We start from the raw sequence: 27,483 nt of genomic DNA on the forward strand, positions 1-27,483 counted from the left end.
AATTGCAAAGTTTTCCTATGCTGGCAGGGAAAGAGAAAAATGTTTGCTCCAGCAAACAAAGCACTGGCCACCTGCTTTACACATCTATGGACAGCTGATTGACTTATGTTGCTTATGCCCCCATTGGAAGCCAGAAATGATCTAGAGACATAAAAGTTAAGCACGTATAATACTGTGCCTGTGAAGGAATTTGCTGCAGATCCATTTGGAGCATGTGGCACAATTCTGTATTGACGTCCATTGTAAATCAGTCCCGGAGACACTGTACCTCTGACAAGTGGAGGTATGTACACTTGTGTCTGTATATTTTGGTGTAGAGATAACAGCAGCTGGGTGTAGAGCACCTCTAATGTAGCCTAACCTTTTTTGTCAAATGGCACAGATTAATAGGGGAAACCCACTGTGTCAGTACTGGAGCTGTTAGGGCAATGAAGGCAGCATAACAATAATTGCTACAAAGGCCCCATAAAACCTAAGTGACAACAAAGGAGAAAAAAACCAAGACAAATAGTGCAGAAATGGCTTGGAAATAGTCCACTGAATCGTCTTATTGGCCTTTTTAAATTAACTTCTGTATACAGCGCAATCCCAAGCAACCTTGGAAGGCCATTTCATATGGGTGAGTATATCTCAGTTGATGCATGAACAAACACTGGAAAGTGCTCAAGTGTTTGCAAATGTCTTCAGCCAAAAGTGCCAAGAAGTGGACCTGGTCTCCTCCTGAGGTCCCTATCATCATAGGTGCCACTGTCCAGCCAATTTGGTTCACTCTATGTGACATTAAGATGATGAGTGAACCGGGCACAGCAAAGTCTATGGGCCCCCACAACATCCCAGCTGTCCTGCTGAAAACCTGTACACCAGAACTAGCTACCCCCACACCACCAGCCAAGCTATTCCAACCTACCCAACAATGTGGAAAATTGCTCACAATACACAAAATGCAGGAGAAATCTAGCCTAGTCAATTACCAGCTTCCTCCCACTCACCAACAAAGTGATGGAAAGAGTTGCTAATAGTGCCATCAAATAGCACCTACACACCAATAACCTGCTCGCTAAAGCTCAGTTTGGGTTCTCTCAAAAGCATTCTGCTTCAGACCTAGTCACAGCCTCAATCCAGACATGGACGCGTCAGCTGAAGGGCAGACAACAGTAACTGCCCTAGATCTCAAGGCAACAATCAACCAAGTATGATACCAAGGAGCCCGACAGAACTCAGGTAAAAAAGGAGTCAATTGGATAACGTTCCAGTGGCTGGAGTCACACCTGAAACAATAAAGATACCTGAAACAATAACGATGGCCGTGGTTGCTGTAGGCCAATCATCATAGCCCCAGGATATCGTTGCAAGTGTGATTCAGGGCAGAATTCTCAACGCAACCATCTTCACTTGCTTTATCAATGACCTTCCTTCCATCATAAGGTCACAAGTGGGACTATTTCCTGATGATTCCATAGTGTTTACTTCCATTCACAACTCTTCAATATGAAGCAGCTCATGCCAGCCTTCAGCAGGACTTGGACAACATCCACACTGGTGAGTGGCAGGTAACATTCGCACCACAAAAATGCCAGATAAAACCATATGCAACACAAAATGACCAAACTACCTTCCCCCGATCATCACCAAAAACACCATGGCCAAGTTCACCACCATCAACATCCTGGGAGTCACCACGAACCAGAAACTTAACTGGACCAGATACATCAACACAGTGGTTACAAGAACAGGACAGAGGCTGGGTACGCTGCAATGATAGGCTCACCTCCTGACCTCTGAAAGCCCCTCCACCACCTACAATGCTCAAGTCAGAAGCATAATGGAATACTCACCACTTGCCTGGATGGGTGCAGCTATAACATTTGAAGCGCAACACCATCCAGGACAGTGCACTCTGCTTGATTAACGCTGCTGCCAGTGGACTCCACCCTTCTACGATTGGCGCACTGTGGCTGCAGTATATTCTACCTACAGGATGCACTGCAGCCACACTAAGCCTACTTCAACAGCACCTCCTAGCCTCGTGACTTCTACCATAGAGAAGAACTAGAGCAGCAGGACCATAGGAACATCAGTTCCAGAATCCCCTCCAAGTCACAAACCATCCTGACTGGGACACATACTGCCATTTCTTCATCACTGCTGGACCGAAACCCTGGAAATTCCTACTTAACATTTAAGGATGTTATCACAAGGACTAGAACAGTTTAAGGAGAAAGTCAACCAACACTTTTTTCAGGGCAACTAGGGATGAACAATGAATGCAGATTTGTCAGTATTGCCCACAACCCAAGAATAGAAAAAACTGCACGCATGTCAAAATGACATCACCCCAACTTATTTTAAATATTACAGTGAAGCTCCTCCCTGTTTCAGCACTGGAAATGCATGCAATGTGTAAAATGGGAGAAGATCCAGTGTGACCAATGTCTGTTCCATTTTCTGATCGATAATGCCCACTTTGTCCAAAAAATGGATATTACTGATAGAAAAATCTGCCCTAAGGAGTACAATGTTCAGCTGGCAACTCCAGAATTGAGTCTTACACTAATTGGGATCATTATTTTAAAAAGTCACTGGCTCAAAAAGCATTATGGAGCGAAAGAAGGGCTCAATCAATAAAGTACCAAATAATGCCCATAGGGACAATATCCTACTTCCCCAATTAGTTGGATTGGTCCACACTGAGGCCACCCAAGATCATTTATCTTCAGAACCTACTTCAGAAAAGTATCAGCTGAACATTTTTTTAAGCTAGCAGCACTGAAGGTTTACCTCCATTTGGCATCAAACATTTTGATGAAGCTAAAGGGTCAAATAGGACGCTGAGGTTGCAAACAGTATGGTTCATCCTCAGACAGGCAGGGGGATGGAATCTGTTTTGCCACTATTTACCATGGATTTCTATTGCTCCTAATAATGAGCACTTAATGTTGTATATTTACCTTAATCGTTCCTCTTCCATCAATCTTTTCAATTGCTGATGCTTCTTTCTTGACAATTAGTTTGTATTTTCCTGCATTAAATTCCAATAACTCTGGATGCTTCTTTTTCTGAAAAACAAACACAATAAACATGCTTTATACATGGAAAATCACCAATGGTCACAAAAATTGGGCATTTAACCAAATGTTTGACACTGACAAATGAGATGAATCACATAACAAATGAAAAATGATGATTTTTCAAGCAAACTAGTATTGAGTGAATAGTTGTTTAGAAGCTTGATTTAAGTTGTAGGACCACACATCATGCCGATAGGCTGCACCCCAAATTTGAGCCCCTCCCCCAAGAAAAATAAACATTTATTTCTACAGCCTATAGGAGGTAATTTTGTATTTTTCATTCAGAAGTATTTCCTTATTGTTCACCTTTAGAACTGGTAACAGTCACACCAACAGTATTGTCATTAGGTACCAATACACTGGGAGGGGCGGCGGGGAAAATCACACTTGGGCCAATATGCTTTAATGTTCAATACTCGAAACTCATTACCTCAAATTACTCCAGTCAGCAATGCCAAAGCTGTAACCACCAATGTCACCCTAATGTTTATACAGATCTAAATGATCTCTCTAGATACAGCCCAGCTCTGTAAACAGAAAATCTTAATTGCACTGCTGGGTGCTTTTCACAGCTCAAATGAACACATACACATTCTTCAAAACTTAGGAAATGCATTGCGCCCTCATTTTAACACCCACTTACATGGCTCCTCTTTTGTGTCTGAAATCCTGCACTCATTGAATTTTGCTCCCCCCAACCAACTTCATCTTGTTTGTAGCTTCTCTTGATGCTGCAACCATTTAAGTGTAGTAATAACTGTTGATATTCTATTCTTTGCTCTATCAGGAAAATGTGATGATGGTCACTCATTTCTATGGCTAAATTTACAGAGGGGGAAGCTCAAATATTATTCAGGCAAGTAGATGCAGAATAAAAATGTCTATGGTTAGGATATTAATCTCAGTACTCTAAAAGCAACATAGAAAAGCTGCAAACTGAAAGTAACAAGTGCAAAGTTCACTAGGAAACAGTCAAATATCTGTGCATTTTAGCAAAATTTACAGCTTTGAAATTAATCCAGTTATATTATACAGAACGCGTCAGTGTCCTTAGCGCGATGTATTTTTTCAATTTTATGGCAGCTGAACACTATACAGTTATGCAGTCGTAATTATAATGTTGCAACTTCTAAATTAAAGACTTTAGATTTCAACCTGCATGGGCCCATCATTTTAAAGTACTCATCCTCAGTAACATCCAACAGTTGAAAGGCAAACAAAAGTTTATCAAGATTAGTGTAACTTATTAATCCATACTGTGAAAAGATTTCCTCTGCTCAATATTGCATCAAAATCAAACACTTTTATACACACATTTACATAGAAACATAGAAGATAGGAGCAGGAGTAGGCCATTCGAGCCTGCTCCGCCATTCAATGTGATCATGGCTGATCATCCAAATTCAGTACCCTGTCCCTGCCTTTTCCCCATATCCCTTTAGCCTCAAGAAATATATCCAACTCTTTCTTGAATATATTTAATGAACTGGCCTCCACCGCCCTCTGTGGCAGAGAATTCCACAGGTTCACCACTCTCTGGGTGAAGAAATTCCTCCTCATTTCAGTCCTAAATGGCTTACCCATTATCCTTAGACTATGACCCTTGGTTCTGGACTCCCCGGCCATCAGAAACATCCTTCCTGCATCTAGTCTGTCCAGACCTGACAGAATTTTATAAGTTTCGATGAGATCCCCTCTCAATCTTCTAAACTCCAGTGAGTATAAGCCCAATCGACACAATCTCTCCTCGTACGTCATTCCTGCCATCCCAGGTATCAGCCTGGTGAATCTTCGCTGCACTCCCTCCATGGCAAGAACGTCCTTCCTCAGGTAAGGCGACCAAAACTGCACACAATACTCGAGGTGCAGTCTCACCAAGGCCCTGTACAACTGTAGCAAGACATCCTTGTTCCTGTACTCGAACCCTCTTGCTACGAAGGCCAACATACCATTTGCCTTCTTAACCGCCTGCTGCACCTGCATGCTTACCTTCAGCGACTGGTGCACAAGGACCCCCAGGTCTCTTTGCACTTCCCCTTCTCCCAATCTATTGCCATTCAAATAATAATCTGCCTTCCTGTTTTTGCCACCAAAGTGGATAACCTCACATTTATCCACATTATAGTGCATTTGCCATGTTTCTGCCCAATCACCCAACCTGTCCAAATCGTACTGGAGTTTCCCCGACATCCTCCTCGCAGCTTACCCTCCCGCCCGGATTTGTGTCGTCTGCAAATTTGGAGATATTACATCCAGTTCCCTCGTCCAGATCATTAATATATATTGTGAACAGCTGGGGTCCTAGGACCGATCCTTGCGGTACCCCACTAGTCACTGCCTGCCACTCGGAAAACGACCCGTTTATTCCAACTCTTTGCTTTCTGTCCGCCAACCAGTTCTCTATCCAAGTCAATACCTTGCCCCCAATCCCATGTGCCTTAATTTTGCACGCTAATCTCTTATGTGGGACCTTATCGAAAGCCTTCTGAAAGTCCAAATACACCACATCCACTGGTTCTCCCTTATCTATTTTACCAGTTACATCCTCAAAAAATTCCAGTAGATTAGTCAAGCATGATTTACCGTTTGTAAATCCATGTTGACTTTGTCCGATCCTGTCACTGCTTTCCAAGTGCTCTGCTATTACATCTTTTATAATAGACTCTAGCATTTTCCCCACTACCGATGTCAGGCTTACCGGTCTATAATTCCCTGCTTTTTCTCTACCACCTTTTTTGAATAGTGGGGTAACATTAGCTACCCTCCAATCCATGGGTACCGTTCCAGAGTCTATCGAGTTCTGGAAGATGATCAGTAATGCATCTACTATCTCTAGGGCCACTTCCTTAAGTACCCTGGGATGTAGACCATCAGGCCCTGGGGATTTATCGGCCTTCAGTCCCATCAATTTTCCTAACACCATTTTCCTACAAATACTGATTTCTTTCAGTTCCTCGCTTTCATCAGACCCTATGTTCCCCGCCATCTCTGGGAGGTTATTTGTGTCCTCCTTTGTGAAGACAGAACCAAAGCATGCATTTAGTTGGTCTGCCATTTCCTTGTTTCCCATTATAAATTCCCCTGATTCTGACCGCAAGGGACCTACGCTTGACTTCACTAATCTTTTTCTCTTCACATATTTATAAAAGCTTTTACAGTCAGTTTTTATGTTCCCTGAAAGCTTACTCTCATATTCTATTTTCCCTTTCTTAATTAATCCCTTTGTCCTCCTTTGTTGACTCCTAAACTGCTCCCAATCCTCAGGATTATTGCTTTTTCTAGCCAATTTATATGTCCTCTCCTTGGATCTTATGCTATCCCTAATTTCCCTTGTTAGCCACGGTTGAGTCACCTTTTTTGTTTTATTTTTACGCCAAACTGGGATGAACAAATTCTGTAGCTCATCCATTTGGTCTTTGAATGTTTGCCATTGCCTATCCACCGTCAACCCTTTGAGCGCCATTCCCCACTCAATCCTACCCAACTCGCTCCTCAGACCATCGTAGTTTCCTTTATTTAAATTGAGGACCCTTGTCTCTGAGTCAACTACTTCATTCTCCATCTTAATGAAGAATTCGATCATATTATGATCGCTCTGACCAAAGGGGCCTCGTACAACAAGATTGCTAATTAATCCTTTCTCGTTGCATAATACCCAGTCTAAGATGGCCTGATCTCTGGTTGGTTCCTCGACATATTGGTCCAGGAAACCATCCCGTAAACACTCCAGGAATTCCTCCTCCACAGTATTGTTACTAATTTGGTTGGCCCAATCTATATGTAGATTAAAGTCACCCATGATGACTGCTGTGCCCTTATTGCACGCTTCTTTAATTTCCCTTTTAATGCCACCCCCAACCTCCACCTTACTGTTTGGAGGTCTATATACCACTCCCACTAATGTTTTTTTCCCCTTAGTATTTCTCAATTCTACCCATACAGATTCCACATCCATCAGAGCTAATATCCTTCATTACAATTGTATTAATCCCTTCTTTAACCAGTAATGCTACCCCACCTCCCTTTCCTTTTTGCCTATCTTTCCTGAATATCAAATACCCCTAGATGTTGAGTTCCCAGTCTTGGCCATCTTTGAGCCACGTTTCTGTAATCCCAACCAAATCGTATTCGTTTACCTCTATTTGCGCAGCCAATTCATCCACCTTATTACAAATGCTCCTCGCATTAAGACACAAAGCCTTCAGGCTTGTTTTTTTAACGCTTTTAATACATTATCAGATGTAACTGATTCTTATAGATAGACTGTTCCAAGTGCTTTGCTTATCTTGTACCTCTAATCACATTTTCCTCCCATTATTTTCTCTTTTTTTAAGGTACCCTTGCAGCACACATTTTCTGACTGAGAAATAAAGAAAATAAACCATTCCCAGTAACCTATTAATGCCTTTCAAACTGATTATGAGGTGCACGTGGATTGAAGGCCATGTTCTCCCTCAGTGTCTCCCCCATGTAGCAGCGATTCAGAGCTTATGTGGGATGCTGCATGGCAAAAATGAGTGCCCTATATTCTATTAGCATCACAAGAGTGAGGCTGGAGCAAGAAAAGTACGCACAGTAACCAAGTGGAGATCGTTGATATTTAATATGTATTTCATGCGATGCGGTGTCGACATTTGAACATTTTAGCAAATATCCATCTATCCAGTTCTAACTTTTGCTGCAACTTTTTTTTTTTTTTTAGGAATAAATTTGTTTTCACTTTTCTTGTCAAATATATCAATGATGCAAGTAAATAAGCAACAGTCAAGCACCATTTCAGGAAGGTGATCATATCCAAAGTATTCTTGGAGATTCCTGTCAGAGTACTCCAACTTTTCCTGCACATCAATATCTCAATGGGGAAATATGATATTTGCAATTTGTTTGTTCAATTCAGACTAAGATAATATTTCTAAGCAAGCCCTACAGTAAAAATGACATATGTGAAGTAAATATATTTATAATGAATGCATTTACTACTTTGTATACTTACTACATATCTCGTCTTGTGTTTAAATCCAAAGAGATGTGCCAGAATACACTGAAGAGGCAATTCACAAACGCACAGCTCACAGTAATATAATGGTTCAGTTTTTCCCTTAAAATGGTATTCAGTCACAAAATCCAGCCCTGCGAATAGAAATATATAAACATTACTCTGTCAACTCATAACAGTCAAAAGCTTAGAGCTTGGTACAGTATTAACTCAAATCCTAACAAATTTGGACATGCAGCTCAAGAGTGCCCATAATTTGGGGATCTTGCTCATAGGCAGTAAGGCTAGCACATGTAGAAATTTGAATCAATAAAAGATATCCATTGTACTCTGCACTTCATTCAAGCTGAAAAATATTTTTTACAGTTGCTACATATTTCACATTTTGAACCAACAAGGTAGTGACCAAATTACCTGATGTCAACACAAGATTAGTGAGCTCACTCCCACTGCAAGATTTATTACCCCAGTTTTTACTCAAGATATGTTGGGGCTGATTTCTATGTCCATTAAGCCCGTGTGTGCCAACTCAAGGGGATTAATGGACTGGAAAATGACCCTTTTTTGCATATGCATTTAAACTCCCACCTGAAACAGGTGGGGCATGTTTTATTATAATATTCAAAGGACATAGGAGTGACATCTTTTTCCAGCCTATGCACTGGGACCCTATCACTTTGAAATCACACCCATATGTAGTGGGCATCCAGAGTTACTAGGTGCTGAGCTGGATACAGAACCAAGTTTAAATGGCCTAGTAAAAACATTCTTTGAATATTTTTGAAGCTATTTTTATCTGTTTTTCCCCCTTCGGGAACTGTGTGTCAATTGGTGCAATTTTTCCCCCACTTTTGGTACCATTACTGGTATAAATGGGTTTCTTGTGTGTTTAGTGGAGAAGGACCAACAGAATGATACCAGGCAAGCAAGACTACACTGGCTCTGTGCCCACCAAAATTTGTAGACAGAGGTGAATAAATCTCATTTTGGTAGATGGATGCATTAGCTCCAAGTTTCAAGGTAGATTTTGACAGCAGGCTTGATGGCATAATTGTGATGGCCTAACTGCTATGGTGGAACTTTTTCTAGAAGCACTCGAATCACAGCAAGTAATGTTTTATACGGTACTGCATAACTTCTTTCATGCAGTACCAGGATAACCATCAGCCAGCAAAGCTTGATTGGCTACACCCACCAGGATGCCACTAACCACATTTGCAGACATTATCATATCTATCTGGCAATGGCTGTGGGACCCGTCCTCAAAGGGCCTGGATCAGCAGAGGGCCAGATGTAGAGCCAATCCACCGGATAGAAGTAGCATCATGCCCGCCACCAACTCCTCCCAGCCATGCTCGAATGTGGACTTGAGGTGGTGCCGTAGATTATAATAAAGGGGAATCCTCCTTGCAACCAAATCATGCAGCACCACCTCCAATTCAGCAGTCATCAAACAGGGGTTGGGTGCTGGCCACTTTATCACTTGTCTCTGAACTCATACTTGAGCCTTGGGTTTCCTTTCTCTTCATTTTTTCCTGTCACTTCAGCCTTGGCAAAGGTTAATTAGGTTGATATGCCTTTTTAGCCTTGCTAAAGGCTTACATAATTGTTGTCACCCTATTGTGACATTCCTCATTCCTTTAAATTTCATTGGCACACAATTTTCCACTATTTTTAGTGTGCTTCCTACACCTGCCTGAATATGCATCTGGGTCTCTGAATAATTATGTAAATAGAAATTTATATAATATGTGAATCATAGAATATTACAGCACAGAAGGAGGCCATTAGGCCCATCGAGTCTGCACAGGCTCTTTCGAAGAGCAATCCAGTTAGTCCCACCCTACATAAAGTATTACAGAGATTAGATAAGCATGTAGTAAAGACAGAGTGATTTTAATGGGGGATTTTAACTTCCATTTAGATTGTGATAAGCAGACGAACTCATGTCAGAAAGGTAGCGAATTTCTTGAGTGTTCAGGATAGTTTTCTGCAACAATATGTCCTAGAACCCTCAAGGGGGCATGCCATATTAGATTTCATAATGGGCAATGAACCAGATTTAGTTAACAGCCTAACAGTGAGTGAAAATTTATCCAATAGCGAACATAATATGATTGAGTTCAATGTTGTGTTTGAAAGGAGAAATGTAGAACAGCTTAGATTCTAGATTTAGGTAAGGCCGATTTCAACAGGATGAGACAGAGACTGTCCACAGTAAACTGGGCAAATCTGTTAATGGGTAAAATGACAGAAGATCAGTGGAAGGTATTCAAAAAAGAATTTAACGTGATACAGAACCAGCTTCTACCACAAGGGGCAAGAGCTCTACTTGCCAAAAAAAAAGCCAGGAGGTAAAGGACAACATAAAACTAAAAGAAAAAGCATACAAGAATGCAAAAAATAGCACAGATCCTGGCAACTGGGAGAGATACAAAAACAGCCAAGGGTGACAAAACAGATAGTAAGAGCTACAAAAAGAGAGTATGAAAAGGAATTTACAAGGGATATCAAAAACACCACAAAAATCTTTTACAATTATATTAGGAAAAAGAGGGTGGTGAAGAGCCATGTGGTCCCCTTAAAAACTGACAATAGTGATATTATAAATGAAAATAAGGAAATGGCAGACATGTTAAATAATTACTTTGCGTCAGTATTTACAGTAGAGGAAGAGAATAACATGCTGGACATCCAAAGGAAACTAATACTGAATCAGGGATGGGGACTCACCAAAATTAACGTAAGCAAATTAACAGTAAAAAAGAAAATAATGGTACTAAAGAGTGACAAATCCCAGGGCCAGATGGTTTTCATCAGGGTTTTAAAGGAAGTAGGTGAGAACATTGCAGATGCCCTAAATATGATCATCCAAAGTTCTCTCGATTCAGGAACCGTTCCTTTAGATTGAAAAATTGCACGTCACTCCACTATTTAAGAAAGGTGACAGAGGGAAACCGTGGAATTATATAGCCTAACATCTGTTGTCGGGTAATTACTAGAGCCTATAATTAAGGATGGAGTGACTGAACACCTCGAAAATTTTCAGCTGATCAGAGAGAGCAAGTATGGATTTGTAAAGGGTAGGTCACGCCTGTTGAACCCTATTGAATTTTTTAAGAGAGGACTAAAGTAGTGGACAGGGGAATGTCTATGGATGTTATTTACATGGATTTCCAGAAGGCATTTTCCTAAGAGGCTGTTAGTTAAAGTCGAAGTGCACGGAATTGAGGGCAAATCATTGACCTGGTTAGGAGAGTGGCTGAGCGGCAGGAGACGGAGAGTAGGGATAATAGGCAGGTACTCTAATTGGCAGGATGTGACTAGTCATGTCCCACGGGGATCTGTGTTTGGGCCTCACTATTCACTGTATTTATTAACGACTTAGATGATGGGATAGAGAGCCACATATCCAAGTTTGCCGATGACAAGAGATAGGCGGTATTGTAAGCAGTGTAGATGGAAGCATAAAATTACAAAGAGATATTAATAGATTGAATGAATGGGCAAAAGTAGGAGGTCATCGACTTTGGACCTAAAAAGGATAGATCAGAGTACTTTCTAAATGGTGAAAAGCTAGCAGTGGTGGTCCAAAGAGACTTAGAGGTCCATGTGCAAAGACCATTAAAATGTCATGGACGGGTACAAAAAATAATCAAAGGCTAATGGAATGCTGGCCTTTGTATGTAGAGGACTAGAATACAAGTGGTTAGAAGTCATCCTGCAGCTATACAAAGACCTGGTTAGACCACACCTGGATTACTGTGTTCAGTTCTGGGCACCACACCTTAGGAAAGATATATTGGCCTTCAAGGGAGTGCAGCGTAGATTTATTAGATAATACCTGGGCTCCAAGGGTTAAATTACAAGGAGAGATTACACAAACTAGGGTTGTACTCCCTGGAATTTCAGATTATGCGGTGATTTGATCAAAGCTTTCGAGATATTAAGGGGAACTGATAGAGAAACTATTTCCGCTAGTTGGGAAATTCAGGACTAGGGGCGTAACCTAAAAATTAGAGCCAGGCCTACACTTTCAGGAGTACACGGAATTCTCTTCCAGAAATGGCAATTGATGCTGGGTTAATTGTTCATTTTAAATCTGAGACTGATAGATTTCTGTTAATCAAAGGGGCAAAGGCAGGTATATGGAGTTGGGTCACAAATCAGCCATAAAAAAGTTTTTCCTCATGATGCTTCTGGTTCTTTTGCTAATCACCTTAAATCTGTGCCCTCTGGTTATCGACCGTTCAGCCTGAAACGGTTTCTCTATCTAAATGGATAAATCCCCAGGCCCGGACGAAATGTATCCCAGGCTGCTGTGTGAGGCAAAGGAAGAGATTGCGGGGGCTCTAACACATATATTCAGGACCTCTCTGGCCACAGGGGATGTGCCAGAGGACTGGAGAACCGCTAATGTAGTACCATTATTCAAGAAGGGAAGTAGGGAAAAACCGGGGAACTACAGGCCAGTGAGCCTAACATCAGTGGTAGGAAAATTATTGGAAAAAATTCTGAGGGACAAAATTAGTCTCCACTTGGAGAGACAAGGATTAATCAGGGATAGTCAACATGGCTTTGTCAAGGGAAGATCATGTCTGACTAATTTGACTGAATTTTTTGAGGGGGTGACTAGGTGTGTGGATGAGGGTAACGCAGTGGATGTGGTATACATGGATTTCAGTAAGGCCTTCGATAAAGTCCCGCACAGGAGACTGGTCAAGAAGGTAAGAGCCCATGGAATCCAGGGTGCCTTGGCACATTGGATACAAAACTGGCTTAGTGGCAGAAGGCAGAGGGTGATGGTCGAAGGTTGTTTTTGTGACTGGAAGCCTGTGGCCAGTGGGGTACCACAGGGATCGGTGCTGGGTCCCTTGCTGTTTGTGGTCTCTTGCTGTTTGTGGTCTACATTAATGACTTGGATATGAATGTAAAAGGTATGATCAGTAAGTTTGCGGATGATACAAAAATTGGTAGGGTGGTAAATAGCGAGGAGGGTAGCCTCAGTCTGCAGGACGATATAGATGGGTTGGTCAGATGGGCGGAACAGTGGCAAATGGAATTTAACCCGGAAAAGTGTGAGGTGATGCACTTTGGGGGGGACTAACAAGGCAAGGGAATACACAATGAATGGTAAGACCCTAGGCAAGGCGGAGGGTCAGAGGGATCTGGGTGTGCAAGTACACAGATCCCTGAAGGCGGCGGAACAGGTGGATAAGGTGGTAAAAAAGGCATATGGGATACTTGCCTTCATTAGCCGAGGCATAGAATATAAGAGCAAGGAGGTTATGATGGAGCTGTATAAAACACTGGTTAGGCCACAGCTGGGATACTGTGTGCAGTTCTGGTCGCCACACTACAGGAAGGATGTGATCGCTTTGGAGATGGTGCAGAGGAGATTCACCAGGATGTTACCAGGGCTGGAGCGCTTCAGCTATGAAGAAAGACTGGGCAGATTGGGTTTGTTTTCCTTGGAGCAGAGGAGGCTGAGGGGGGACATGATTGAGGTGTACAAAATTATGAGGGGCATAGATAGGATGGATACTGAGGAGCTTTTTCCCTTAGTAGAAGGGTCAATAACTAGGGGGCATAGATTCAAGGTAAAGGGCGGGAGGTTTAGAGGGGATTTGAGAAAGAACTTTTTCACCCAGAGGGTGGTTGGAGTCTGGAACTCACTGCCTGAAAGGGTTGTGGAGGCAGGAACCCTCACAACATTTAAGAAGCATTTGGATGAGCACTTGAAATGCCATAACATACAAGGCTACGGACCAAATGCTGGAATATGGGATTAGATTAGACAGGGCTTGATGGCCAGCACGGACACGATGGGCCGAAGGGCCTCTATCCGTGCTGTATAACTCTATGACCCTTCATGATTTTAAACACCTCGATCAAATCTCCTCTTAGCCTTCTCTGCTCAAAGGAGAAGGAGGAGGAAATTTGAGTACTATTCACAAATTACCATTCTGACAAGATTAGTGCCAGTTAGCCATTTAAAATTGTATTGAGACATCACAGGATTGACTTTGCTCTGTTTGTGTAATTTAGTTCTACAGGGAACACTAATTTTGTGGGTTTTTTGGAACAATTAAAAAAAAACATACACCAGCAACTCATAGGAAAATATATAGAAAAGTAAAACATTTTCATACTGAAAATATAGAAAAACACATACCTACTATAGTCTCCTCAAAATCAGATTTTTTGATGTGATCTTCCAGAATTTTTGATCCTATAGAACTTAACAAGTCATTAACTGCTACAGCTGTGAAAAAGAATCCAAAATTAGATACAACAGAATGAATGCTAATAATTGAGATTATCGATAACACTTCCCCCAGCCCCCCATCTCACCTCCATTTTTCTCCTTTCCTTTTAGAGGTGCTGATTCATGCCAGGTACAGATCATGCTAAGCACTGACAGTGCACTGGTACCTCACCCAATGAGCCATTCTTCACACACAAACCTAGACAGTTGGTGTTGACAAACTGTTAGCGAGTGTATGGGTCACCATTCAGAGTGTCTTAACTTGATGTTTACTTTTCAGCAGAGGTTACTGGATCGTGATCAGTTGCAGGGACCATGGCCCATTTTCCCCAAACAGAGGCAGACTGAGGTCAATTGCACCGTCCTACTGCTACCAGAACAGAGATCAGCTAACTACACACAGACCAGCGATCAAACTTGGGACCTTGCTAGTTGAGAATCGTATTTACCGACTGAGCCAATTCTGTTAGATTTTTATGTAATGCAGCAAGGATGTTACAAGATTCAGCAATAATTATTACAATTGTGAAATGCTCATAATTTTTGTTGTTTTTTTTTTACAGGAAATGTTTCAATGATAGTGTGAAAATTCATACAGTTGCTGTTCTGGGGGAGGTGGGACCAGTACAAAACGGACGGTTTGCACCTGGGCAGGACTGGGACCGATGTCCTAGGGGGAGTGTTTGCTAGTGCTGTGGGGGAGAGTTTAAACTAAAATGGCAGGGGGTTGGGAACCTGTGCAGGGAGACAGAGGAAAGGGAAACAAGGATAGAAGCAAAAAGCAGGAAGGAGAAAAGCAAAAGTGGCAGTCAGAGTAATCAAGGGTTTAAATCAAACATGGCCACAGTAAATAATAATTCTAAAAGGTCTAAAAGTATTAAAAAAAAACAAGCCTGAAGGCTTTGGGGGAAAAATTCAGTTGTTTGTGCCTCCCGTTAGCACCTTAAGAGGGTGCCAATTGGGGCGCAAAGCAACTAGAGGCTGGGCGCGACGATGTTTGCGCCACTCACGAAATTAACTAGACATTTTATGGCGGCGCTAAACACGACCGCCACGGGCTCCTGCGCCGGCAGATTATGACGTCAGTCGAGTGCGCAACGCCCCGGACCGGATATTGAGTGGCGCCCCCTGCCTTACCGCCTGCCGCTAGCAACGACAGGATGAGGGGAGTGTTATGCTGTCAGAAAGGGACATGGGGAGCATTATCTAAATGCGACCGCTTCCTGCCTTTTTTTGTCGGTGACATTTTTGCACCACGCATTCTGAGAGAGACACACACTTCTGGAGAGATTCAACGCTGTGTGAAGGAGTTTTGAGTACTGAGCAGCACTTTGCAGGTTTATTTTGATTTGCCCTTCCTTGCTTCGCCAGCGCTCTGAGGTAGCGCCTCGCTCCTCGGCCTTTGCGCCTTAAGACAGGTACGAAGCGCCTGATTTAGCGCTCCAATCACCTCCAGGGGCAATAAAAGCCAAGTTTGCTGTCGGAGACAATAATTAGCGCCAGGCGCTAAACTTTGCGCACCACCAATAATGGCGCCCCAAATGGGGCGATAGCGAATTTTTCCCCCCTTTGTGTCTTAATGCGAGGAGCATTCGTAATAAGGTGGATGAATTAGCTGCACAAAGAGATGTAAACGGATATGATATGATTGGGATTACGGAAACATGGCTCCAGGGTGACCAGGGCTGGGAACTCAACATCCAGGGGTATTCAATATTCAGGAAAGACAGGCAAAAAGGAAAAGGAGGTGGGGTAGCATTGCTGGTTAAAGAGATTAACACAATTGTAAGGAAGGATATTAGCTCTGATGATGTAGAATTTGTATGGGTAGAGCTGAAAAATACCAAGGGACAGGAAACATTAGTGGGAGCTGTATACGGACCCCCAAACAGTAATGCAGAGGTTGGGGATGACATTAAACGGGAAATTAGAGACGCATGCAATAAGGGCACAGCAGTTGTCATGGGTGACTTTAATCTACATATAGATTGGGCTAGCCAAATTAGTAACAATACAGTGGAGGAGGAATTCCTGGAGTGTATACGGGATGGTTTCCTGGACCAATATGTCGAGGAACCAACTAGAGATCAGGCCATCTTAGACTGGGTATTATGTAATGAGAAAGGAATAATTAACAATCTTGTTGTGCGAGGCCCCTTGGGGCGTAGCGATCATAATGATAGAATTCTTCATTAAGATGGAGAGTGAAGTATTTGACTCAGAGACTAGGGTCCTGAATTTAAATAAAGGAAACTACGATGGTATGAGGCGCGAGTTGGGTAGGGTTAATTGGGGAATGTTACTCAAAGGGTTGATGGTGGATAGTCATTTAAAGATCACATGGATGAACTACAGAATTTGTTCATCCCTGTTTGGCATAAAAATAAAACAAAAAAGGTGAATCAACCGTTGCTAACAAGGGAAATTAGGGATAGCATAAGATCCAAGGAGAGGACATATAAATTGGCCAGAAAAAGCAGCAAACCTGAGGATTGGGAGCAGTTTAGGATTCAACAAAGGAGGACAAAGGGATTAATTAAGAGGGGGAAAATAGAGTATGAGAGTAAGCTTTCAGGGAACATAAAAGCTGACTGTAAAAGCTTCTATAGATATGTGAAGAGAAAAAGATTGGTGAAGTCAAGCGTCTCTTGCAGTCAGAATCAGGGGAATTTATAATGGGGAACAAAGAAATGGCATACCAATTAAATACATACTTTGGTCTGTCTTCACAAAGGAGCACACAAATAACCACCCAGAGATGTCGGGGAACATAGGGTCTAATGAGAGGGAGGAACTGAAAGAAATCAGTATTTGTAGAGAAATGGTGTTAGGGAAATTGATGGGATTGAAGGCCGATAAATCCCCAGGGCCTGATAATCTACATCCTAGGGTACTCAAGGAAGTGGCCCAAGAAATAGTAGATGCATTGCTGGTCATCTTCCAAAATTCTATAGACTCTGGAACAGTTCCCCTGGATTGGAGGGTAGCTCATGTTACCCCACTATTCAAAAAAGGTGGTAGAGAGAAAATGGGGAATTATAGACCGGTAAGCCTGACATCGGTAGTGCGGAAAATGCTAGAGTCCATTATAAAAGATGTAATAGCAGAGCACGTGGAAAACAGTGACAGGATCGGACAAAGTCAACATGGATTTACAAAAGGTAAATCGTGCTTGACTAATCTACTGGAACTTTTTGAGGATGTAACTGGTAAAATAGATAAGGGAGAGCCAGTGGATGTGGCGTATTTGGACTTTCAGAAGGCTTTCGATAAGGTCCCGCATAAGAGATTAGCGTGTAAAGTTAAGGCACATGGGATTGGGGATAAGGTACTGACTTGGATAGAGAACCGGTTGGCAGACAGGAAGCAGAGAGTTGGAATAAACGGGTCTTTTTCCGAGGGGCAGGCAGTAACTAGTGGGGTACCACAGGGATCGGTCCTAGGACCCCAGCTATTCACAATATATATTAATGATCTAGACGAGGGAACTAGATGTAGTATCTCTAAGTTTGCAGACAACACAAAGCTGGGTGGGCGTGTGTGCTGTGAGGAGGATGCCGAGAAACTCCAGTATGATTTGGACAGGTTGGGTGATTTGGCAGATGCAGTATAATGTGGATAAATGCGAGGTTATCCACTTTGGTGGCAAAAACAGGAAGGCAGATTATCTGAACGGCAATAGATTGGGAGAAGGGGAAGTGCAACGAGACCTGGGTATCCTTGTGCACCAGTCGCTGAAGGTAAGCATGCAGGTGCAGCAGGCGGTTAAGAGGGCAAATGGTATGTTGGCCTTCGTAGTGAGAGGGTTTGAGTACAGAAACAAGGATATCTTGCTGCAGTTGTACAGGGCCTTGGTGAGACCACACCTTGAGTATTGTGTGCAGTTTTGGTCACCTTATCTGAGGAAGGATGTTCTTGCCATGGAGTGCAGCGAAGATTCACCAGACTGATACCTGGGATGGCAGGAATGATGTATGAGGAGGAGAGATTGGGTCGATTGGATTTATACTCGCTGGAGTTTAGAAGAATGAGAGGGGATCTCATATTCAGGGACAGGGTACTGAATTTGGATGATCACCCATGATCTCATTGAATGGCGGAGCAGACTCAAGGGGCCGAATGGCCTACTTCTGCTCCTATCTTCTATGTTTCTATGCTCAGACTCAGGACAATGGCTGAAACATAGTACCAAAGGGCATTTGTGAAAATGTCATAATTTCATACACAAATATTGAAAATAAACCATCCATATAAATAAAAACTCCCATCCTTCCTGATCTATCTCTTTCAACTCTCACTTTTTCTCTCTTCCATAATTCTGTAAGGTTCTTCTTCTGTCTCCTGTCTTTTGTGTGTTTCATTCTCTTTGTCAATGCTTCACACACATACTCCTTTACTGAGTTACTCAATTTGTATATTTTACCTTAAAGCCCAGCGCATACAGCAAGAGGAGACCTGGACTGGGATGTACCTGTACCCAGATTACTAATGTATGCTGGGATAAATCAAAAGCCAGTACATAAATGTAGGTACAAATCAGATAGCAGAGACTTCAGATGCTGTGCCACCATCTTGGCAGTGGCCAATAACAAAGTACTGCCCACCTCACAGCCTCCAACTTCTACCACTTCTCCAAGCCTTCAAGCCTTTTGCTCCATCCCGCTCACTGTCCCATCTTAACTTTCTCTTTCCTTACCTCCACGTGTTGCAGTGGCTTCCTGATGTGCCAGTACCAGTCTGGGCTGTGGCTTCTGATCCACTGGGATATTGATCGGAAGACCATCTGGGTACAGGTACATCCCAGTCCAGTTCTCATCTTCCTCTATGCTCTGGGCTTCAAGGTAAAATATACAAATTGAGTAAATCAGTAAAGGAGTGTGTGTGTGTGAGGCATTGACGAAGAGAATGAAACACACAAACGACAGGAGACAGAAGGAGAAGCTTACAGAATTATGGAAATAGAGAAAAAGAGAGTAGGAAGCACAGATAAAGAACTATCAAGAGAAAGTATGCAAGATCGACAGCGCAGGAGAGAGAAAAAAGGACAGTGGAAAAGAAATAGAAAAACAGAGGAAGACAGCATTATGAAGTAGGAGGCAAGCAGAAACAGCTCTAAGAGAAAAAAAAAGTCTTTATTTGTATGTCAGCAATGTCTAGGGAGATCAGTTGGTGGAAAGGAAATTGCATAGTATCAAGGAAACAATGCTGTAGAACACTGCAATATAGCCCAACTCTGCTCAAAATTGTACCAGGGTAAGCTTGTACTTAATGTTGCAATGTAATCCACATTTGAACTAATTTATACAGGAGCATAAGAAGCAGTTTGGTTAATGGTCTTTCACCTGGATTAAGATCCTGCCCCAGACCATACATGCCAACCTAGTAAAGTAGCAAAAACCACCAATATCGTCAAATAATAGCTGACAACTCAAAAACAGCCCTGACATGCAAAAATATGTAGTCACACGGGCTTTGTCCTTGAGCAGTAGGTACACACAATATTGTATTGAAAGCCTGAAGGGGAAATCCAAAAGCTGAAATCACAAAATTGGTGGTTTATTTCCAGGAAGGGAGGGCTGGGACATGTTTCCAAGGAAAATTCTGAATTTTTACATTAAAAATTGATACATTCCAGTTAATTTTAAGCATTTTTATTCTTTACAATGAATAGATTTTTAACATTAAAAAAGAAAGCGCCATTTGGATTTTCAACCGACCGTCACTTACTTGAAAGCTACGTCAATCGTCACTCTCCCACAGCCAACCCCCATCACCCCAGTTCACAAAGGCACACTATCTCTTCTGCGCCTATTTCAGAGACACTGCACCCCATCCAACTTTCCACCCTTTCATAAAGACAGTCCCAGTTCATACTGGCACTCTTCTCCCACTCCCCACCCTTCATTCAACCTACTCCACTTTCTTGCCTTCAACCCAGTTAAGCTGGTGATCTTCTTCCATTCCCCTTTACAAGTTGGTACTTGTCTCTTCCCTACTTATAGTAACACTCTTCCACCACCCCCCCGCCCCAGTTTATATTGGTACTGTTGTTCTTCCCCCCCCCTTCCCTCCCTCAAAGAATTGCTCCTAGCTTCTGCCTCCTTCCTTCTCCCCCTCTTTATAATCCATTCCCCTCCTTCCTGCATTGCCATCCACTTAATTCCCCCTTCATTTCCAGTTTCCCTTCTCATTCTTTCACTGCTATCCATTTACCCCTTTCACTGCCATCTACAATCTTCCCACTGAACCTCTTTCCACCCCCATCCCTGGTCTATTTTCCCCTCCCCCTTGCCAATCATTATCACTCTCTCCTTGTCAACCATTTCCTTTTCCCATGTATTCTGCTTCCCTCCCTTTTTCTCTCCCCTCCAATTCCCTCACTATGCATTCTGCCACCTCCCTTTGCGAACGAGTTCCCCATCCCTCCCTTTACCAAACATTCTTCCCCCCACGCAAACCATAATCCCTCTTCCCTACCATCTTGCCCCCCACCCATTTCTACTTGATGACTTACACGCTAGAATGGCCCCAATCTTCCCTTCAGTGTGTTCCCAACGGTAATTGCTAGGACTGCCAACTATGCGTACCGTATGCAGGAATTCCCATTTTGATGAGTTCTGCCTGCATAGCAGGCAATTTAGGTCATTAGTGAAGGGCACGTGGATTTCAGGGTTTTTTCCTATTATTTTGTCAAGTCAACAGCCTTAAAAGGTACATCTAAAAATGGTATTTAAATCAAGCTCCAAAAACTAATATGGAAAAAAATCAGTAGCAAACATTTGGAAAACAGAATCCTTCATCATATTGATAACTGTACCCGGAGCAGGCTTGGGTTGTTCTTTAAGCTTAGGCTTGAGAGTGTTGGTAACTGCACCAGGGGCAGGCCTGGGCTGTTCTTTAGGCTTAAGCTTGAGAGTGTTGGTAACTGCACCAGGGGCAGGCCTGGGCTGTTCTTTAGGCTTAGGCTTGAGAGTGTTGGTAACTGCACCAGGGGCAGGCTTGGGCTGTTCTTTAGGCTTAGCCTTCTCCACAGCTGAAATACAGAATGGCAGGACAATTATGAAAATGTTTCAATGCCAATTTTGGCATTGTCATCTAAATGTAAACACAAGAGCCAGTCATAGAGGATGTTAAATTCAGTTCACTGGGGGAAACAGGGAGCCAGTATAGCTAATGATGCCGGGAGTGATGGGCAAGTGGGGACTAGTGCGAGACAGAATGTGGACAGGAGTTTAGCGAGAATACAGACTGGGAAGCTGACAAGAAAAATATTGGAGGGTTTCAGTAGCAGTGAGGATAAGGTAGGGGTTAAGGTGAGAAAAGTTGCAGAGGTGAAGTAAGCAGACTTGGTGAAGGATAGGATACTTATTTTGAAGTTCAGCCTCTGGGTCAAACAGATGCCAGAGTACATACCCTGGTTCAGCAGAGTGAGTAATGAGGGAGAGGTATGGAGCCAGTGGTAGGGGCATGCAGTTTTTACTGGGGCTGAAAATGTTGCCTTAATCTTCCCCATGTTAAACTGCTAAAAATTCTGGCTCATCCACAACTTATCTGACAGGCAGTTTGACAGCACAAAGGTGGTTGTGAAATTAAGTAAAGTGGAGGAGAGCTGGAGCCAGGCATTGTCAGCAAATACAGAAGCTGACCCCAATTTTATTGATGGTCTCACTGAGGAGCAGCACCTAGATAAGGGGTAGAAAGATGGACCCTTGGGAATTGCAGAGTTAATCGTGTGGGGGCTAAAAAGATAGTGGAGACATGATCAATGTGTCAACCTCTGCAGAAAGGCCATGGAGAACAAGGAGGTATAACGCACCATGTTTGCAGTCATAGAGGACATCTGTAACTATGACCAGGCAGTTTCTGTGCTTTGAGCAGGGTAGAAACCAGACTGAGGAATTTGAACAGGGAGTTGAGAGGTGAGTGCAAAGCTGGGAGGCAGCAAGTTCAAGGTCCTTACACAGGATAGGAAGGTTAGAAATGGGGAGGGTGTTGGGAGAGGAAAGATAAATCCAAGGGTAGTCATATACAGAACTTATTTTACTTCACATATCTGCACATGGACAAAACTTGTTCCTGAGTGCAGTAGCCTGTATTCATAAATACAATAGCCACATTTTGTGGCACAAATGGATAGATTTCCAACATAATGACCCTGAAATTACAGTCTCCCTGAGAGTACGCCATCATAATCCATTTGAAAGGCCCCGCAACTTCCGGGTTTCTGCATGCGCTTGTGCGAAATCCGGAACTTGCGATCGGTCAAGGTACACCTTGACAGATCATTCGAACTGCATGGAAACTCAGTACTGCTGGTGCAGAGTTGGGCTCTGCCCAGCAATTGCCCACGAAACTCTTACGGCTGGTAAAAGCAGGCGTAGGGCCTGCTATCATCAGCATAAGGGTGTATATATAAGCCTTAAATTAAACGTTTAAAAATCAAAAATTATGCACATACACTTTAAATGAGTTTATGCAAATATTGGCCTGGATCAAGATGTTTGAAATTATTTTAAAAATTAAATTTTTTATTGAGGTTGGTGCAATGAAGGGACTTATGAATAAATTGCAATTCAGTACATTTAGTTGTTAGAATTCTGTACATTGTATAATTATTTGGAGATTCCATTGCATATCATTAAGGGATTCCCTTTGTAGATGATTGCAATGGAATCCTCCTTTGTGATTGGAGGACTGGGCCCACGTGATCCTGAACCACCTGCGTCCCTGGGATACGTGGGCCTTTACGCTGCCATACGCTTGGAGGCCCAAGACCACAACTTTACGCAGCCTGGACATAGGTTCGTAAAGGTTTCGCAGGTCGGAGGCGTACTCTGGAGGTACGCCTCCGACCGCAATTTCTAGCCTTTAAGTGTCAAATAGGTTTGAAGTCATGAGCTCCAAAATTTATAAGGGGTGGGGGAGAGGAGAAAAAAAATGACCAAATAAATGCAACAAAAGATCACCTTTGATAGGGTCAATAACTGTACTTGGAGTAGCTTCAGACTTCCGCAGTTTACGTTGTGGCTCCGCAGCAGCTGTAAAAAAAACCCAGAGGACTTCAGTAAAAGTGTTTTTGACTAGGAAAGTACTTTGGCTGGATAGAACCGAGCTTCCTCTTCACTATTTTCAAATGGATAGGATTTGCTGGAGTGGATTTTTCTTCTATATTCTCATCCCTAGTCTGAACTATCTGAATAGTGTGATCTTCTCCAGCTTCAACTTGCACTGCATCATTCAAGGATGTTCCATTACTCCAAGTCTAGCTTCAGATGAATATAGTCCAAAGTATTATTGCACACAGATGACATTATCCGCACATAACCAGACTTCAGATTGCTTATACAAGTTCAACTGCACCGACAAATGGCAGGGCTCTAGTATCACCACCTTCCCTTTCGCACAGAATTCAAAATACTTGCCTCTTCAAATAGACCAGCTTGAAACATCTAGTGTGGAGTTCACCCCAAACCTACAATCCCTGTACAGGGTTAACTCCCCCCACCTCCCCTTTTCCCCCACGCCATGCACAATCCACAAGGATCTGTTCTGGTAGAACATCCTACCATATCAGCAACCTCAACTGAACATGCTACACCAGGCTGCTTTACCTGCTCCAAATGCATTTACTGGAATCACTTAACAAACTGAACTGCCGATCTCCTACTCTCCCTTGAAAGGCAAGCAACCATGCATCAGCCTCAAACTTTTCAAGCTCTACTGTGATGATTTCCATAGCGAAATTCAGGGCCTACACACACTGGGGGAGGGGACAGAAACAAAGGCGATAAGATTGGAGTGAAGAAAAAAAGCTAAGTGAATGGAACACAGGTACAGTACTTTTCCAATGGTTGAGTGTGTATTATGGGAGTTCTAAAATGTACCTTGATGCTAAAACTCAACCCATTATCAATAAAGTCAATGGACTGAAAAAGTAGCCCATTTTCATGAATATGATGAGCACAAAACAATTTTTCAATGCCAATTTTGAATTTTAACCCATACCATTATTTCATTGTGTATATGCCAATTGTGCACAGAATATAAAAAGTTTAAAGTTAAGCTTTCAACAGTTTAAAAGAGTATCAAAAGAAATAGGAAACTTCGGCAACTTTATTCTTTAAGTGGAACTGAAAATCAAAGCAGGTTTAAAAATAAAAATATAAAAATGCCTGGATAAATTTTCATTACGAAAAGCGATACATGGCAATCAGATGTAGAATCACAGTAAGGAGCCTATTCGACAGTTAGAAAAGGTAGGCTGGATAGACAGTGTTATTGTGCAAGAGGAATATAAAAATCAAACTCAATACAGTACAGTAAAGGAAGTACATATAATTTCAATGGCCTAATCTAAAAGAACTCTGTGCTAGTAACTTACATTGCTCTGCGACTCTTTTTACAGCAGTTTTCTCATTGGCCTTTGTACCTATTTTCTCTAGGACAACCTGAAATGTAAAATATAACCAATAGCTTAATATTTCAGAAAACATTTTTGCTTATAATAGACAAATCTATTGCAAAAGTATTTTGAATGTTTAAAGTTTAAGGCTTTTACTGCATCAAACATTATCCTCCAAAATATACATTCTCCTCTACACCCCCACATTAATACAGCGTATTGTACAGTGTTTTTCACTTTAATATCAAGGACTATACAAATACGCAATCTAAAATATTAACTATATTCAAAGGTAATGGACTGTATAATAGGCATAGTAGATACTGTATTTAATCAATAGGAGGTTTCTCATTAGGGAATAAACGAAAGAACTAACAAAAGAGTGAACAAAAACAAATTTGCATTTATAAGTGCCTTCAAATCATCAGGATGTCCCAAAGAACTTCACAGCCAATTAGTTTTGAAGTGTAGTCACTTATGTAAAATGTAAGGAAGTGAATTTGTGCACAGCAAGATCCAATAAGTAGCAAATAACCAATAATCTTTTTCTGTGGTGCTGGTTGAAGGCAAAATGTTGACCAGAACCCCCTACTCTTCTTCAGGTAGTGGCATGGGAACTTTTATTTCACCTGAACAGCAACGATTCCCTACAGGTTGTATTATCCGCTAGGAACCATAAGCTGCAGACAAAATACAAAACACCACACAGCTGAAGAATTTGTTGCCTTTGTTTAACAGAGTGTTGATTATAATAACTCAGAATGGATTGTTCGGGATTCTTTGAAGAACAACAGTCAGCAAGACAAATGCCATTTAACATTTTATTCATGGTGCCCACGTAATCAAAGGCATCTTTTATCTTAGCTATTTGATGAAGTAACGGGAGAGGGCAGATGAAGGTACTGCGGTTAATATGGACTTTCAAAAGGCGTTTGATAAAGTGCTACATAATAGACTTGTTAGCAAAATTGAAGCTCACGAGATTGAAGGGACAGTGGTAGCACGGATACGAAAGTGGTTAAGAGGCAGAAAGCAGAGAGTGGTGATCGGTTGTTTTTCAGACTGGAAGGATGTATACAGTGTTGTCCCCCATGGGTCAGTATTAGGTTCACTGCTCTTTTTGATATATATTAATGACCTGGACTTGGGTATACAGGGCATATCATCAAATTTTGCACATAACACGATATTCGGTAATGTAGTAAACAGAAAAGGAGGATAGTAACAGCCTTCAGGAGGACATACACAGACTGGTAAATGGGCAGACACATGGCAGATAACATTTAACGCAGAGAAGTGTGAAGTGATGCATTTTGGTAGGAAGTATGAGGAGAGGCAATATAAATTAAATGGTACAATTTTAAAAGGGGTGCAGGAACAGAGACCTGGGGGTTTATGTACACAAATCTTTGAAGGCGGCAGGACAAGTTGAGAAGGCTGTTAAAAAATATATGGGATTCTTGGCTTTATAAACAATGGCATAGAGTACAAAAGCAAGGAAGTTATGCTATACTTTTACAAATCGCTGGTTAGTGCCTAGCTGGAGTATTATCCAGTTCTGGGCACCACACTTTAGGAAGGATGTCAAGACCTTAGCGAGCGGGCAGAGGCGATTTACAAGAGTGGTACCAGGTAGCCATAGAATCACCTGCAATGGCTTCTCTTCCCACTCCCCCATCGTTACCTGTAGTGTCCAAGGATCTATCCTTGGCCCCTTCCTAGTTCTCATCTACATCCTACCCCTCAGCGACATCATCCATAAACACAGTGTCAGTTTCCACATGTACGCTGATGACACCCAGCTCTACCTCACCACCACTTCTCTCGACCCCTCCACTGTCTGTAAATTGACACACTGCTTGTCTGACATCCAGTACTGGATGAGCAGAAATTTCCTCCAACTAAATATTGGGAAAACCAAAGCCATTGTCTTCGGTCCTCGCCACAAACTCCGTTCCTTAGCCACCAACTCCATCCCTCTCCCTAGCATCTGTCTGAGGCGGAAGCAAACTGTTTGCAACCTTGGGGTCATACTTGACCCTGAAATGAGCTTCCAACCCTGTATCCGCACCATAACTAAGACCACCTATTTCCACCTCCGTAACATCGCCCGACTCTGACCCTGCCTCAGCTCATCTGCTGCTGAAATCCTCATCCATGCCTTTGTTACCTCTAGACTTGACTATTCCAATGCACTCCGGGCTGGCCTCCCGCATTCTACCCTATGTAAGCTTGAGGCCATCCAAAACTCTGCTGCCTGTGTCCTAACTCGCACCAAGTCCCGTTCACCCATCACCCCTGTGCTCGCTGACCTAGATTGACTCCTGGTTAAGCAACGCCTCGACTTTAAAATTCGCATCCTTGTTTTCAAATCCCTCCATGGCCTCGCCTCTCCCTATCTCTGTAATCTCCTCCAGCTCCACAACTCTCCGATATATCTGCGCTCCTCTAATTCTGGCCTCTTGAGCAACCCTGATTTTAAGCGCTCAACCATTGGTGGCCGTGACTTCAGCTGCCAAGATCCTAAGCTTTGGAATTCCTTCCCTAAACCTCTCCACCTCACTTTCCTCCTTTAAGACACTCCTTAAAACCTACCTCATCTGCCCTAATTTCTCCTTATGGGGCTCGGTGTCAAATTTTGTTTTATAATGTTCTTGTGAAGCACCTTGGGATGTTTTACTACGTTAAAGGCGCTATATAAATACAAGTTGTCATTGTTGATGCGAGACTTCAGTTGCATGAAGAGACT

The 27,483-nt window shown here is 42.4% G+C and overlaps 1 protein-coding gene across 6 annotated transcripts in view; it reads right to left on the bottom strand.

Moving 5' to 3' along the window:
- Positions 1-27,483, bottom strand: part of LOC147117315 (uncharacterized) — a 109,158-nt gene that overhangs the window by 49,672 nt on the left and 32,003 nt on the right. For 4 of the 6 annotated variants that reach the window (XM_085988225.1, XM_085988226.1, XM_085988224.1 and 1 more), the window contains exons 8-14: positions 24,714-24,780; positions 23,299-23,370; positions 21,150-21,365; positions 19,029-19,166; positions 14,240-14,329; positions 8,062-8,198; positions 2,949-3,056 (exon numbers count right to left, since the gene is read on the bottom strand). In XM_085988225.1, coding sequence (XP_085844351.1) covers positions 2,949-3,056; positions 8,062-8,198; positions 14,240-14,329; positions 19,029-19,166; positions 21,150-21,365; positions 23,299-23,370; positions 24,714-24,780 — 828 coding nt within the window. The remainder of the gene's footprint in view (positions 1-2,948; positions 3,057-8,061; positions 8,199-14,239; positions 14,330-19,028; positions 19,167-21,149; positions 21,366-23,298; positions 23,371-24,713; positions 24,781-27,483) is intronic. The other 2 variants (XM_085988227.1, XM_085988228.1) reach the window with 2 other exon arrangements.

The sequence above is a fragment of the Somniosus microcephalus genome, chromosome 5 (assembly GCF_052327205.1).
Source record: "Somniosus microcephalus isolate GS21.2 chromosome 5, FLI_Smic_1.0, whole genome shotgun sequence".
Classification (NCBI taxonomy): domain Eukaryota; kingdom Metazoa; phylum Chordata; class Chondrichthyes; order Squaliformes; family Somniosidae; genus Somniosus; species Somniosus microcephalus.